A 15758-nucleotide genomic window follows, 5' to 3' on the forward strand; every position below is an offset into this window, starting at 1 on the left:
TTCTGTTTTTATGCTAGTAACATTCTGCTTTGATTACTATAGCTTTGTAACATAGTTTTGAAATCAGGAACTGTTATGCCTCTGGCTTTGCTTTTCTTTCTCAAGATTGCTTTGACTAATTGGAGTTAGTTGTATTTCTACACACTAGCAAAAAAATCTGAAAAAGTAGTAAAATAATTCCATTTACAATAGCATCATAAATAATAAAATACTTAGGAGTAAATTTAATTAAGGAAGTAAAAGAGCTGTACACTGAAAATTATATGACATTAATGAAAGAAATTGAAAAAGGCACAAATAAGTGAAATGATATCCTATATTCATGGATTAATATTGTCAAAATATTCAGACCACCCAAAGCCATCTACAGATTCAGTGCTTTCTTTATCAAATTTTTCATGGTGGTTTTCACAGAAACCAAACAAGCGATTCTAAAATTCATATGTAACCATGATAACTTAAATGTTTTTGATGATCTGCTCACTACTTAACAGATGTGGTCTGTGTTTGTTGCATACATGGTAATGTCAGAATTCCTTTGCATGGCATCTGCCTGGACCCTGCTTATCATTTCACCATTTGACTGTCTTTCTAAGTACTCTCACTCCTATCCTCTTGATCTATGCTTTTTATGTACTCCCATTCTCCTCTTTTCAATCCCCTTGTCCATCCCTCCCCCACAATGTGTACCTTTACATCTTCATATTTCTGCTTGAGATTTTTGTTACCTGACGGACTCCTGGTTACCCATCAAGAGCAGATTGGACATTTTCCTTTTTCTATAGGATTCCCTAATATCCCTAATATATGGGATCAAACTCTTCTTTATTTCAAATCATTTCTATGGTTTATATATTTTTCTTGTCCAATATTTGTCTTTTAAGAGTTATTTTATTAGTTCTTCTAGGTAGGCTATGAGTCCTTGATCATTGAAATCTTGACTTTTCTTATTTTTTTATACTCCCAGATCATACTTTCAGTCACATAAGCATAGATGCTCAATAACATTTGAGAATTTAAAAAAATTATCTGTAGGTGATGATTAGGATATGTGAGAGGAGTATTAGTAGGAACATCAGAGGATGATGAGTGGGGAATTTGAGGTGCTTGGTAGGAGAATGAGGGTAGATATAGACAGAAGGTAAAGACAAGTAGGCAAGGGTGGAAGGCAGAGATAATGTAAGACTGGAGGAGCATACTGTAGGCAAACTTCTGGTGAATAGTACATCTTCTTGCTATATTACTTTAGGTAGGCAAGGTACAGTTTGGATCAGTGAAAAAGGGATCATGGCTTTATTCATTTTTCTGCTTGTGTTTTTCTGAGATTCAACAACTTAATGTGAAATTGTTAGACTGCAGCTTTGTAAAACAGCTCACAAATTACAAATAGTGTTGTTCTCTGCTTTCCTTATTGTTTTGTTTTTTTCAAAGTTTTGTGACCATCATTTCAATTTTTGTCTGTTCTTAAACATTTCTTTCTTTTTTGCTTTTAGGAAAAAGAAATTACCTGATTCTTTTTCACTCCATGGGTCAGTTATGCGACATTCCCTTTTGAAGGGAATTTCTGCTCAGATAGTGTCTGCAGCTGTAAGTATTTTGTTCTCTCCCCAGTTTTATAACCTACAATGGCATAATGAAGTAGGAATGAGCATAAAACAAAGCACAGCACTTCTCTTGGCCTGAGGCTCAAGAAAAATAGAATCTGGCTTTCATGATTTTTGTGTGATTATTTTTGACTCATAAGACATGGCTACACATCTTGACATAGAAATTAGTGCAGCCATGAAATAAAGGTCTGCTCAGAGTCTCGGGTGTGCCTAAATGAACTATGGCAGCAAGCCTAAAAGAAACACTATCTGCCTTTTCTTCAAATTCCTTTTTCAGTTTAGTGGCCATCTTAAGTATTTGGTTAAGGTAGAGTGCTTGTTTTTTTAGTCTTTCGTATGGAGAAATGATTGATCAGGATTTTTTACAACTGAGTGAGTGTTTAACATAATTTACAAAAGTCTTTTCATGTACTTTACTTCATTTACTCTTACAGCTTTGAAAGTAGGGAAAGCCATATCCTATTTTACAAATGAGCAGACAGACTCAGAAAGGTGATATTAACTTGTCTTACATCATTGGGTTAGGAGATAGCAGAGCAATTACTCAAAATAAGAGTGTCTAGCTCCAAGGCTAGCTGTGAAATGGAGGTGATACTGGGGAATGTGGCCAGTGTATAATAGCTGGAACAGAATATCTCTGGTCTTTTTTAAAAATGATTAAGGACACTGGGTTAATGCAAAAATATTTAATAGTCCATCAAGACAATTGACATTGATTTTAGTGTGTTTTATCAAACTTATCCTTTGATTTCAAAGCCCATAGTTTTATGTGGTTTTTCAGCTTTAGATTTCTGAATTCAATGTATAGATCCTGTAAATAATAATGATGATAATAATGGTGATGATGATGATAATGCAGTTTCATACCCCAGGAACTCTGATGTAATTTTAAAAGTTCTTTTCATGGAGCTTATTTGGTATTTCATATATTCAGTTTGAACAAGAAGTAAAAGTTTCAGTTTTTCAGGAGAGTTAGAGATTAATCCAAAAGTGGTATTGGATACTAGAACCACATTGCAGTTTTCAGGTTTATTAAAGAAGGCTTTTATTGCAGATAACAAAAAAAGTGCTCTCTGTGGCAATTGATATACCCTGACCCAGCTCATATATCGTGAAGTCAAATTAAATAGAGAGATAGTCAAGCAACAGAAGTAACCTGGGCAATTGTCCTTCCTCTTTTAGGTGGAGAGTAACTCATATTTGCTAGAATAGGAACCACCTGTTGAGGATTACATTTCCATGACGTTTTCTGAATTTAATCCTTATGTAGGTGATGAAATTCATTCCTTTCAAAATCAAGATGAACCAGAACAGTCATTTGACCCACCTGTGCAGTTTTAAAAATATTTTGAATAATGGAGACTGAACTAAAACTCAGACACTGAACAATGATTAGATAAATCTGTTATTTAAAAGGGTTTCTCCTCCCTCTTGAAGAGGAGGGGAAAGTTCTAATAAATCCCAGAGTGTTTGCATTCTATTCTTATTTCATTGCTATGGCTGAGCTCCTTTGGTATGTTAAAATGAAAACTACTTTTCCTGTGACAGTCTTCATCCCATGCCTCCCTAATTTTGGATTACCAGCTCAATTTAAGTTGTATGCTTTTCTGTGATGGTTTATTAACATGTAAAGATATTTTTATTTTTGGGTTTCTCGCCTGAATAGTTTTCAATAATGCCTTCTGCCACATGGATAGTGATGTTTTTAGGGCTGCCTAGGACCTTCATCTTCACAGCTTTGTAGTCCAAACATGGAGAATGCTTAAGAGGATGAAACTTTTGGAATCTTCTTCATGGTGAAATGACATGTGACTGTATTTTAAATTATTCAAATTCATTTTTATGAATATATATCATTTTGATGATAAACTAAGATAGTAGAGATACTTAGGAACTGTGTTTCTGCAAAATATGTCCAATGTGTAAGAATCTCCTGGGCAGCTTATTAAAATGCAGATAACCTGAGCGCCTCCCTAGACCTACTGAGTTGGAATCCCTATCAAGCGTAGCATGCATAGCACAGGGATCTGCCCTTTGCAGATATCTCAGATGATTCTGATATACACTGGCTTTTGAAAACCACTGCCCAAAGGTGTTGCAACACCATTACTAAGATTCTGTATTCTCTCAAACGAGTCCCACATTTGTGGTTTTTTGGCTTTTAAAGTTGGCTGATTTTGTATTTCATTGTTCAGGTTCCATTTTGAATATAGCTTCATTCTTAATCTGCTGTTTCATTCTTTTTTCCTATCTTAGACATAAATCAGTCATTTAAATCAAATATTTGTTGTAAGCTTCTTAATATTGTAGAACATTATGTTAGGCATGCTATCCACACATATACCCACACAGAGTTGAGTGTGTCCTGCTGTCTAGAACATTGTACATGGCCATCTCAGTGATTGTTCTTCCTCAGAATCCCATGTACTAGAGTCTGTTTCTTAAATTAGTTCACAGGAAGCTCTTTAAAGTTGGATAAAATACATTCTGGCTTCTGAGAGATTATAACTGACCACGTTAACAGGAAGAGACATAGAAAAGAAATGTAAAAGACATATAAAGAGCCTGGAAATACTTCCCTAGTAATCTTGGGCAAGTCAGCTAAACTCTTTGAAACTTTTGCTTTCTTAATCTGGAAAGCAGAATACTACCTGTCCTATTTATCCCTGCCAGTTTGAGAATTAAATGATATGCTATATGCATATGAGTGCTTTTACCACTACTCTGTTAATCATTGTTGTTATTTACAGCTATAGAAGCATCAAATAGTTACCCTTACATTTATATGGTACTTGACATTTAATTTCAATCTCATAAAACTCAAGAGGTTGATAGGGCAGTACTTGGTATTTCTCTGAGAAGATTAATACCCAACAGTTTCAGGTGACTTTCCTAAGATATTCACTTGCTAGTAAGGAGCTGGAATCAGCATTTAATTTTGATTTTCTTGTGATTAAGAGCTGACTGAATATACCCTGCTTGGATTTTATTTAGAGGTTATTGTATAATCTGCTAGATAGGAAGTTTTGACTTAGAGGAAGAATATCTTTGACATATGTTTCTCTTTTCTAAAATATTTATGTCTTTCTACTATTTTGATCCATAGTGCTTAAAGTTGATTTACTGTAGTTTATTGAAAATGGAACCTCTTTCCTCTCTCTTTTCCTTTATGTTTTCATTTATAATCAGTACCCTTACTGATGCATCTGTTGGAGTTAGTAAAATAAAATGAATCCGCTCTCATATTCTTTGTATTGTTGAAATATACAACTTTTAGTTAGGGGCAAAAATGAGGTTCTGCCTCTGAATTGATTTGGTTCAAGGTATATGTAAAGAGAGATCCTTATGTCATTTTCTATTTTAAAATGAGAATATCTTTTTAAGTACTTTTTTTAAAATTTCATTTAGGACAAAGTAGATGCTGGCTTGCCTACAGCAATTGTAAGTATATTTTAAATAATCCTTTAAAGGTAAGCTTTCTATTTGATTGGGTAAGATTTATACTTATAATGTTCAAAGTTATTACATAAATTATTGTGATAATAAGCTAATAAATCATTTACTGCCAGTAATCAGGTTTAAAATTTATCCCTGTTGAATGTTCTCTTTTTTTCCCCATTGTATTGTTAAATCTAAAGAAGCATATAATGGAATAATGATTAACTTCTTCCAGACTTATTTGTATGTGATACTGCCTTGCCCAAGTAAATTTGCCACTTTGTTGATTTGGCCTCTGGTTATAGGGAGTGGAAAACAGTATTTGGTAAAATCAACTGTGATCAGTAGTACATTTAATAGCTTTGAACTTCATTGCCAAACCTGCCAAAAAGTAAATCTGTGGGGTGATTATAAAGAGATAGTTCTTGACTGTTTCTAGCTGCCTACGGTAGCTTATTGTTGTTGTTGTTATTATTATTATTGTAGCTTATTAGTCAGTCAGTTGGTGAGGAAGTGGTGCCTTTTGGCTCTTAGGAGTAAATTGCAGAAGAGCTTCCTCATCCTTTCTGTGTACCTCACAGGAGGCTCTTGGTGGAGTAGAATTAAGTACCTTTTTCTTTGTCTGAACCCCTGGATTTTTAAAAAATGGCTTTGGAGAAAACTAATTGGCATGTTTTGCCTGTGATGTTGAACATATGCTATTTTGATATTGTTACCCTTCCAGTACATTTAAAGGATTCCCAGAAATAAAGTGGCCTGACTTTCATTTCCCGTTTTGCCTCTTAGATGAAGTTCTCCTTATTTATAATAGTTGGTATGTCATCTGGTTTCTAGAGGAAAGAAGATCAACAAAGTCAGCTGTGATTGTTTCAAAATCCTTGATATAATTTCTTAAAATGTAATCTTCCCTTTTGTTTTCAGGCAGTATCCAGTCTGATAGCAGTGGGTACATCTCATGGATTGGCTTTAATATTTGGTAAATTTTCTAAGTACTCATTTTAAATATTAAGCATTCTTTCGTGTCTTATAAAATTTTTTCATCATAGTTTATATAGTGAACTTCATTTTTTTTGAAAAATCAAAAATTTGAAATATAATAGTCATTTTTTTTGGTTACAAATTACTTGACTCAGCTTCATTTTGTTGCTCATTACAGATTTATTTTATTCTTTATAAATTTATTTGTTATTGTGCCTCTTGACTCTGCTGTCCTAGACAAAAAGAATATAAAGCTGAAAGAGTCCTTGGCTTGTCATCTTATTGGCTTCCATTTGGAGTGAGGGTGATTTTTAATTCTGAAACATATCCAAATAATAATCTAAAATATTTCTTCAAGAAAAGAGAGTCCTAGACTTTCCCAATAATTTTCAGTAACTCTCAAGGGCAGTAAATTACTTTTCATTTCTAAGCTGAAAAACTTTTAGCTTGGAATCACATTTTTTGGTTTGTTAAGAAGAGAACTTAGGAACATAGTCTTAAGTATCTTCTTTTATTTATTACCTGAAATTAAATTACCCTAATTTCATTTATCTTTCTTTGCTTTGAATTCAGTGCTTTGAACAAAATATTTTGTTCTGATTTTTTATTTAAAACCTCTGAGATAATTTTTTAAAAAAATCATTTTTAGTGTTCTCTTTAAGATCTTAAGTCTTTTGTATATCATTTAAGTGGTATTCCTGATGTGTTTTAGTAAGGAATCTTCAGGACATTGTATAATGATTATATAGGAATACTTAAATAGCAGAACAACAATTTAATCTCTGTGGATGTTGCATCTATACCATACCACACAAGTGAATAACTGGTTATTTTTCCTTATTTTGAACAAGTTGACTTCTGTTTGTACATTTTTCATTATGTCAAGCCCTTTGTTAATCATGTGATTTTAACACTTAGTTTTGTCAAAAGTTATTGATTTAATAATTTCATTGTTTGGGGATAAGAAAAATGGAAACAGAAGTATAATTCTCTTGAGAGAACTTCACATTTGAGTCTTTAAATAGTGAATTCTTATTCCATAATTGATGTGTGTTCATAGTAGGAAAATTCAGATGAGCAAAAGATTGAAGATATAAGATACCAAATTCTACCATGCAGGAATGATCCCAGCATCTCTGCATAGCCTTCTAATCTTTTTTCCTGTGCACGCGTGCGTGCGCGCGCGTGTGTGTGTATTTATATAACCTCCCCATGGGATCACGTTAATTTGCAACCTGCTTTTTCATTACAATGAGCATCTTTCCATATGATAATGTATCTGTAATATCATTTTTCATGATTATGTAGTATTCTTTTAAATGGATTCATGATAATTTACTTAACCATTTCCTACTGTAAGTTTCTGAATAAATGGTATAGTGGTGAACATCCTTGTTACTGCATTTTTGTACATATGATTACTTCCTTGAGACAAATTCCTAAAAGTGGAATTCTTTGGGTCAGGCTATGAACATCTTAAAGATTTCTGATATATTTTATGTAATAATTGCCTTCTAGGAAGTTTTACCAGGTTGTTCGCCTATCAAATATAAGAATGCGTTTTCGTGTATCTGATGGGAGCATAATTGGTATTAGAGTGATAGAATTTTGGGAAAGATCTTTAAAGATCTTTTAGTTCACTTCCCTTATTTTATATATGAGGTCATTGAGAACCACAGAGGTAAATGGCATGCACAAAGCCAAGTCATAATCACTGAATCCTAGATTAGTGCATTTCCACCATTGTGTAATTCTTCTGTACTAAGAGTAAAAAGAGACAAATTCCTCTTTTTCTCTGAATCAGGTTAGAATATAATGCATATAACTGTCAGGAGAATGCTTGTTGATTTTTTGTTCTCACTTACCAGTATTCACTTTTCCTCAACTCTTTGTGCTTTGACATCCCTTCCTTAGCATGAGGTTTTAAAAGTATGTGCCTGCTTATAATCAAATCCATGTAGTGCTTGCTGCAATGAATTGAAATGAAGACTTAAAAACAGAGGCGAAGAAGAGTACATTGTGATTTGATACTGTCTCCTTAATTTTTATGGGCCTGCTTCCTAATTTTTTTAGACCCAGCAGCTTTCCTGTAGATATGAGTATATGGTAATCTTTCATTACAGTTTCATGGAAAAGAACGTATGAACTCTTTTTAAAGGAACCATATGTTCTGGTTATACTTTTTTTAAACTTAAGATAATCTTAGTTTATAACATAGTATAAAGGTTTAAGTGCATAGCTTTATATTTTGATATCTGTATGTGCTACATTATGTTCATTTACTGTGGGCATTTAATCATATAGTTAATAGCTCACTATAATTTTACTCATTAATATGTTTACTCATCATTTTTGTAAGTTATCAGATATTTGCACAATAAATTTTAACAAATGGGTTCAAATTTTCTTGAAAGCCAGAAACAAAAGGCAGAGTAATTCTACAAAGTGTTTAGATGGAGTTTGGCTTAAATCTGATCTCTTTTATTTTTTTTTCCTTTTTTAAATTTTATTTTTTAATTTAATTTTTTAAATATTATATATTTTTTACATCATTTTTCATTTTTGCACAATGTATGCATTTTCATCGTGGTTTTAGTTCCCATACAATTCCCACCCCCCTTATTTTCATCCTACTCCCAGCAATCAAAAAAGATAAACACATGCAATTTGCAGCAACATGGATGGAGCTGGAAGGGATCATGCTCAGCGAAATAAGCCAGAAAGAAAAAGAAAAATACCGATGGTCTCACTCATAGCAGGAATTTAGAAAACCTAAATAAGGGACCAGGAAAAAGACTAATTATAATAAAGTAAAAATCAACAAACAACTATAAACCCTTTTTTTAAAAAGATTTATTTATTTATATAAGAATTGGGGTATAGGCCAGAGGCGTGGGAGGGTGAGAGAATTCACCAGAGACAGAGCGGGGAGCAGGACTGGCCAGGAGCAGTGGGCGAGACAGGAGGGGTCTGCCGCACCATGTGGGTCTCTCTCTGGCGGGCTGGGAATCAAACCCGCGCTGCAGAGGCTGTGGACAGCTTCACAGTGCAGCACTCAATCCGCTGTGCCACCTCAACCCACTACGCCACTGGGGAGGCCCCTAAATCCGATCTCTTTTAAACATCTTTGTCAATTAGAAAAAGTGCAACAGGAAGAGCTGTACTTGTTTGTACCATTAGATTCTCTTTGGAAAAGAGGCTTGAATCATTAAAATAATTATCATTATAAGCTTCTTAAAGGTTCATGTATATTGCCTGTTCTTAAGGAATTATAGGAATGTAGTATTTATAGCATGTCTTCATTCTTTCAATATGTAGGATCTCAGAAATTCAAATCTTAGAAAGACGTCTCTTTCCCAGGCCCTTAGTTTTCCATTTCATGTATGTCAGTAGATAATCTTTTTGAAATTATTTTTAAGTTTCTATCAAACATAATGGGCTTGGATTTACTTACTGTGCTGTAATCTGAATATTATATATTTTCTCTTTTCCCATAACCAATACTTGAATATAATCATAAATGCTAGCAATATAAATAATCACAAGTAGTATCTTTCACACTGATAACTAAAGTTTGTCACTTATACTCTTAAAATTTTACCTGTCTTTTTCCTGAACTTTTGAACTGATTTCTTGATTTTTCTCTCTCTTTTGACCTTTTTTCCCCCATGGATTCAAAGGAAAAGGTATAGTAATTTTGGTTTGCATGAGTGACTCTTTCTTTTGACCTTTTTAATGTTAAAATTGAATATGGTCAATTACAGTCTGATTTTTGTGAGATGCTTATTGAAGAAAAACAGTTAATTGAAAGCTTGATTAAAGCAGAGAAATGTTAAAAATTATAAATATATGCTTATCTTCAGTGTCTTATTTTAACAGAAAGTATATAAATAGTTCTTTTCCCTTTAGTCTTTTGATATAGTCCAAAGCCTTTTCTTTGAGTTTGTTCTGCCAGTGGAAGTCTGTTGCATCTTCTGTGTCATAAACTGTTATTCATATTGGCTTATGTAAAATTTGTACTTTTAATTAAAAAGCAAAGAGGTAAAAGCTTAGGCACCTGTAAATCAATCAAGAAGTGCCCAATTCATTTTCCTTTGGCCTTGTAATATGCACACAGGGTAAGAAAAGAGTAATGTTGAATGGTCAATACAGGCAATAAAAGTAGAACTCTGACTTTAATTTCCACTGGGATCTAGGTTAATTCCTTCTTTGTCAGTTGTCAGATGGGAACTGGCTAAAGCAAATTAGGGATGAAAAAAATAGAGGATTGGGTTAACTTTGGCATATAGAAAGAGCAGAAATTCTTTGTTTAAATTTAGATTTTCTACTCTTACAGACTTTATATATTTTTTGTAACTTTTCTTTGCAATTCAAACTTGCCCTTAAGGCCAAAGTATGCTGAGGAAATCTGCCTTAAGCAAAGTGTACATTGAAAGATATTGCATTGTTAAATAGATGTGTTCTTTTATGATATTTGGGCTTTAGGTTCTCTGAATTAATTGACAAGCTATTGTCATTAATAATGCTGCCTTGCATTTCTATCATTTGATAGTTTTCATAATTTTCATAAGCATTTTTTTTAAGCTCTCTGCCAACTCTGTGAAATTTATAAGAAAAATGATTTTCTCATGTCATATTTCTTGCCTGGTCATATGCTTCATAGAGATCCCTTCCATTTTTTTAAAACTGAAATTGACCGTGCCAACCGAATGTGATTTTATGTTACTTGGTAAATGAAATTGGATGTGCTATTAATTTTTTTTTCCCCAGTCACAAAGACTTCAGAGAGTAGAGCAAGAAAAGAATTTTTTCTTTAAATGAATGAGATCTAGAGTCCCCTGGAGATGTAGAACTTAGAGAGAGCTCTGAGTTTCACCTTCCTTGCTTTTGTCCAGGTCCTTTTGCTCTTTTCATATAACTACAGAATTTAAATATTTGGTTGAGAATTTATTTTTTATTTTTGCCAAACATCTTTCCCTACAATCATTTAAAATTATCTGGACTGCAGAATGTTTAGTGATGTTAACAAATAACCCTTTCCAGTAAGACTTCACTTTCTTCTTTCTACAAAAATCTACCTTTTCCTAATTCAGTTTAAATTATATAACAACAGGTTTGTTAATATATAATAAAATCAATGCAATCAATAAATATAGAATGTTAAAGTCAGCAGTAATAATAGGTAGATCTCTTTCTGGAGTTAAAATATATTTTATACACTGTGCATCATCTCATAGCCATGCTAACTAATAAAGGGGACATTATAAAGATAGTGAATATATTGTAAAAAATCAAGAAAAAAGTTGAGAATGTTTCATTAACAAAGCTCTGTATACATATTTCAGGAAAGACCCACTATCAGTAAAGCAAAGTTATATATATTTGGTTTTTAATCTAGACATTAGATAATATCTGCTGTAGACAGGACAGCTGATGGATGAAGTTCTCTACCATTAATGAAGACTCGGAGTTTAAGTGAATTTGCAATGGCGGGGAGGCTGGGGAGAGTGCCATGGAGAGCAGCTCTGCCTTTCACTCTCCCAGCCCAAGCTTTTATTAAAGATATGAACAAAGGAACAAGAGAATAGCACGCAATTGTGTTTTTGCTTATACAGATTAGTAAGTTACTGCTGAAAACAAGCTTTTCTGGTTAGTAGGGAAACATGCCCACAAGCCATAAGTCCTCAGAGAACAGGAGTCAATTCTGGGAAGAAGTTCTGTTTGCAGAACTAACGGCCTAGAACTCCATATGTAGGGTAAACAGGAATTCTCCAAAAGCTCCTGCTCCATTTAGGGAAGCAGGCTCCCAACAAATGTCCTCTTTCTTCCCTCTTATTTCCTTTTTCTTAATGGTAGCCTTATTTCCTGTTTTTTTCCTTGTACTCCTCAGTTTTTCAAATTTGATTTTCCTGAGTTATAAGAATGAAAATTATTTAGCTTTGTTAAATCAGAAAGCGGTAGTATCTTTAAGTATGTGTAGATCAGAACTCTGTAGAGTTGGATCTCCTAGCAAGGTTTGCAAAGGATCCCAGTGGGCTACTATTTAAACTACAGTGTGCCTGGTTGACAAGGCAGCCTGATGCTCAGTGCTTCTTTGTGAGACTGAAGTAGAATTTCTTTGTATTTGTTGCCTACATGTTGCCTGCATGCTTGACCTGAAGTAGTTATTTATGTGGAACAAGCACTGTTTGGTTGCCCAATCATTGTGTCTTGACAGTTGGCAAAATAAGGTATATGGATAGTCCACCAACTGTATAATACAGCCCTGACAAAATGAGAATCATGGAAAACATATTTTAGGAAGGCAGTTTCAGTAAAACAAAGTAAATTATAGGCCCATATTTATAGCCAAGAAAATAGAATAAAAGAAATGATAATAATTTGTACTAAAATGGAGGAGGGAAGAAAAAGCATGGAGGAGACCAATCTGGATATATTTGGGGAAAAAGTTCAATTTAATTCTAGATATGACTAAAGATGATAACCTTTTTAAATACACCAGGTCTTATGTGTTTATGGACTTTATTCCTTTTTGAACGGTTGCCATAGAAGGCTAAAAATCTAAAATGACTGCTGAAAACTTTCAGTATTTTCTATGTACTGGATACAGTATAGCCATTAATTATTTCAGGGGTCCTTCTTGGGGTGGTAGGGATTATTTTTTGAACCAGGTTATAAACATAGAAAAATATTCTTACAATATTCACTTTGGATGGGCAAAATGATATACCTGTTATTATTCCCTAGACCTGAGGATGAATGTCTTAAGGTTTTTTCTGATGACTTACCCTTGTAGAAGGAAGATTTGCAAATGTGGAAGCCATTCAGAATAATTGTCAGATGCCTTCTGAGTGTAAGGCAGCAGGCTATTCTGGGAGTGTTAATTTATTCATGATCTCTACCCGCTGGAGCAGTCCTAGTTTAATAGTATAAGCAAGATGCACGATCCTTCCAAAACTAGCGTGTAGATAGTTAAGGGTGGCAAAAACAAGCTCTGGGGGCATTGAGAGAACTGTAAATTGTGTATGATTTTTATTTTTTCTAAATAGTTAAATTTTATAGGCATGCCTTCTTAATATCTACATTTTTTATTTCACCGTTTTCAAATGGATACAGTAGTGAACTCTATATAAAGTAATCATTGTCTAAGATAAACCTTTTAAACTATTAGGTGATAAGTTTAATAAATATTTGAGTACCTCCTGGAGAAACAGGTGATTAAGGCAAGAACCTTGCTCTTAACTTAATCTTGTGGAGATTTGAATTATTTGATGTTAGCATATCAAATGTTGCTACTTCAAAGTAAGTTTTTTAAGTAGTTTAGATGTTTACTTTGAATTTTATTTGCACTGTTAATTTGCCTGCTAAGCCATTTCTTTAAGGGTAATATAAATGTACATTCCTAATACACAAAATTAACAAATTTTGACTTTTGAAATTTTTTTTTTTATTTCTTATTTTTTATTTTTTTGTGGGACCCTCACTGGTGGCCGGGGATCGAACTGGCGCTGCAGAGGCTGCGGGCAGCCTCGCAACCCATCGCTCAACTGCTGCGCCACCAGGGGAGGCCCTTGACTTTTGAAATTTTAAAGCTTCTTTAAAATATGGTGTTTTCTGTACCCTTGCATCCTGAAAATTCTAAGAAATACAATTCTTGGATAAGATGAATTTTAGTTGTTTTTTCAAGGAGATATAGATTTCCTATGGATCTTTTTCTTTTTTTACTTATCATTAGCATGTTTTGTTGTTTCCTTATAGACTTTAATTTTTCTTTATTCTTTATGTCAAATTCAATGCTTAGGAGCTAGTAGTTGCTTGATACATATATTTTAAAATGAAATAGCTTCTTATCTGATTCTTTCTACCTCCCAAGTATTAAAAGAGGCCTATACAATAAGATATTTATTCATTTCTTTCTCTTGACTTTACAAAATCACTTTCCTTAGATCAGAATCAAGCTTTGCGACTCTGTCTGAGTAACACGAGTGTTGGAGGTCAGTATGGAGCCATCTCTGCCCTGAGTATCAACAATGATTGCTCAAGACTGCTCTGTGGCTTTGCTAAAGGACAGGTAAATATGCATATTATTTTATCCATAATACTATGTAAGAATTAGTTTTTAATAATTATACATTAGGTCAATTCTTGAAAAACAGAATATGTTACAAAGTGACATATTAGTAGAACTGACATGATATTGCTCAGTTTTACTTTTGTTCAAATTTTCTAATAATTGTTATTCACTGAGCCAGAATCTATAATTTAAATATATTAACTCATGGAGCAAAGAAAGTTTGTTCAATAAATGGTGCTGGGAAAACTGGGTCGCTACATGCAAAAGAATGAAGCTTGACCACTACCTCACACCATACACAAAAATCAACTCAAAATGGATTAAAGAATTAGACATAAGACCTGAAACCATAAAATACATAGAAGGAAATGTGGGCGAAACACTACGTGATTTGCACATCAAAGACATCTTTACAGACACATCACCCAAAGCAGTGATAGTGAAGGCGAAGATAAACAGCTGGGACTACATCAAATTAAAGAGCTTCTGCACAGCAAAAGAGACAATAACAAAAACAAAGAGAAACCCCACCAACTGGGAGAACATTTTTGCACCCAACACTAATGATAAAGGACTGATCACAAAAATCTGCAAAGAGCTGATGAGACTCAACAACAACAAAGAAAATAATCCAGTCAAAAAATGGGCAGAAGAGCTAAAAAGAAACTTCTCTGAAGAGGAAATGCAAATGGCCAACAGGCATATGAAAAAATGTTCAACATCACTTGTCATCAGGGAAATGCAAATCAAAACTACCATGAGATACCATCTTACACCAGTGAGAATGGCACATATTAAAAAAACTAGCAACAACAAATGTTGGCGAGGGTGTGGAGAAAAAGGAACTCTTCTGCACTGTTGGTGGGAGTGCAAACTGGTCCAACCACTGTGGAGAGCTGTGTGGAGATTTCTGGACCTACTAAACATAGAGCTTCCATATGATCCAGCAATTCCACTCCTAGGTATTTACCCAAAGGACACAGAAACATCAATTCCAAAGAACACCTGCACCCCTATGTTTATAGCAGCACTGTCTACAATAGCTAAGCTTTGGAAACAACCCAAATGCCCAAAAATCGATGACTGGATCAAGAAGATGTGGTACATATATACCATGCAATATTACTCAGCATTCAAAAAAGATAAACACATGCAATTTGCAGCAACATGGATGGCGCTGGAAGGGATCATGCTCAGCGAAATAAGCCAAAAAGAAAAAGAAAAATACCGGATGGTCTCACTCATAGCAGGAATCTAGAAAACTTAAATAAGGGACCAGGAAAATGAATAACTATAAGAAAGTGAAAATCAAAATCAACAAAAAACTATGAACCAGAGACACTTTTTGGGGGTGAGGGGCGGGAGGGGAGGGATTGGGGTCAGAATGGGGAGGCTGCAATTGTATGTGGAATATAAAAATAAAATTTATTATTAAAAAAAAAAATAAAATAAAATAAAATTGGGATTCCTTCTCGGAAAAAAAAAAATAAATAAATATATTAACTCATGTGTTTATGTAAGCAAATGGCTTTTATAAGCTAAAGAACCAAGTATGTGTTATAAAGTGACACATCTGTAGAGTTAGCCTGAACTTGCTTAGTCTGTTTTTATTTAAAATGTTTAATTAGGACCTCCCCGGTGGCGCAGCGGTTGAGCGCTGG

At 33.8% G+C, this 15758-nt stretch overlaps 1 protein-coding gene across 2 annotated transcripts in view; it reads left to right on the forward strand.

Moving 5' to 3' along the window:
* The window catches only part of VPS8 (VPS8 subunit of CORVET complex), a 193988-nt gene that overhangs the window by 21407 nt on the left and 156823 nt on the right, over nucleotides 1-15758 (forward strand). For both annotated transcript variants that reach the window (XM_037525229.2, XM_037525228.2), the window contains exons 5-8: nucleotides 1494-1587; nucleotides 5016-5048; nucleotides 5967-6021; nucleotides 13970-14094. In XM_037525229.2, coding sequence (XP_037381126.1) covers nucleotides 1494-1587; nucleotides 5016-5048; nucleotides 5967-6021; nucleotides 13970-14094 — 307 coding nt within the window. The remainder of the gene's footprint in view (nucleotides 1-1493; nucleotides 1588-5015; nucleotides 5049-5966; nucleotides 6022-13969; nucleotides 14095-15758) is intronic.

The sequence above is a fragment of the Talpa occidentalis genome, unplaced genomic scaffold (assembly GCF_014898055.3).
Source record: "Talpa occidentalis isolate TD23 unplaced genomic scaffold, MPIMG_talOcc4v2.1 talOcc4.4, whole genome shotgun sequence".
NCBI lineage: Eukaryota > Metazoa > Chordata > Mammalia > Eulipotyphla > Talpidae > Talpa > Talpa occidentalis.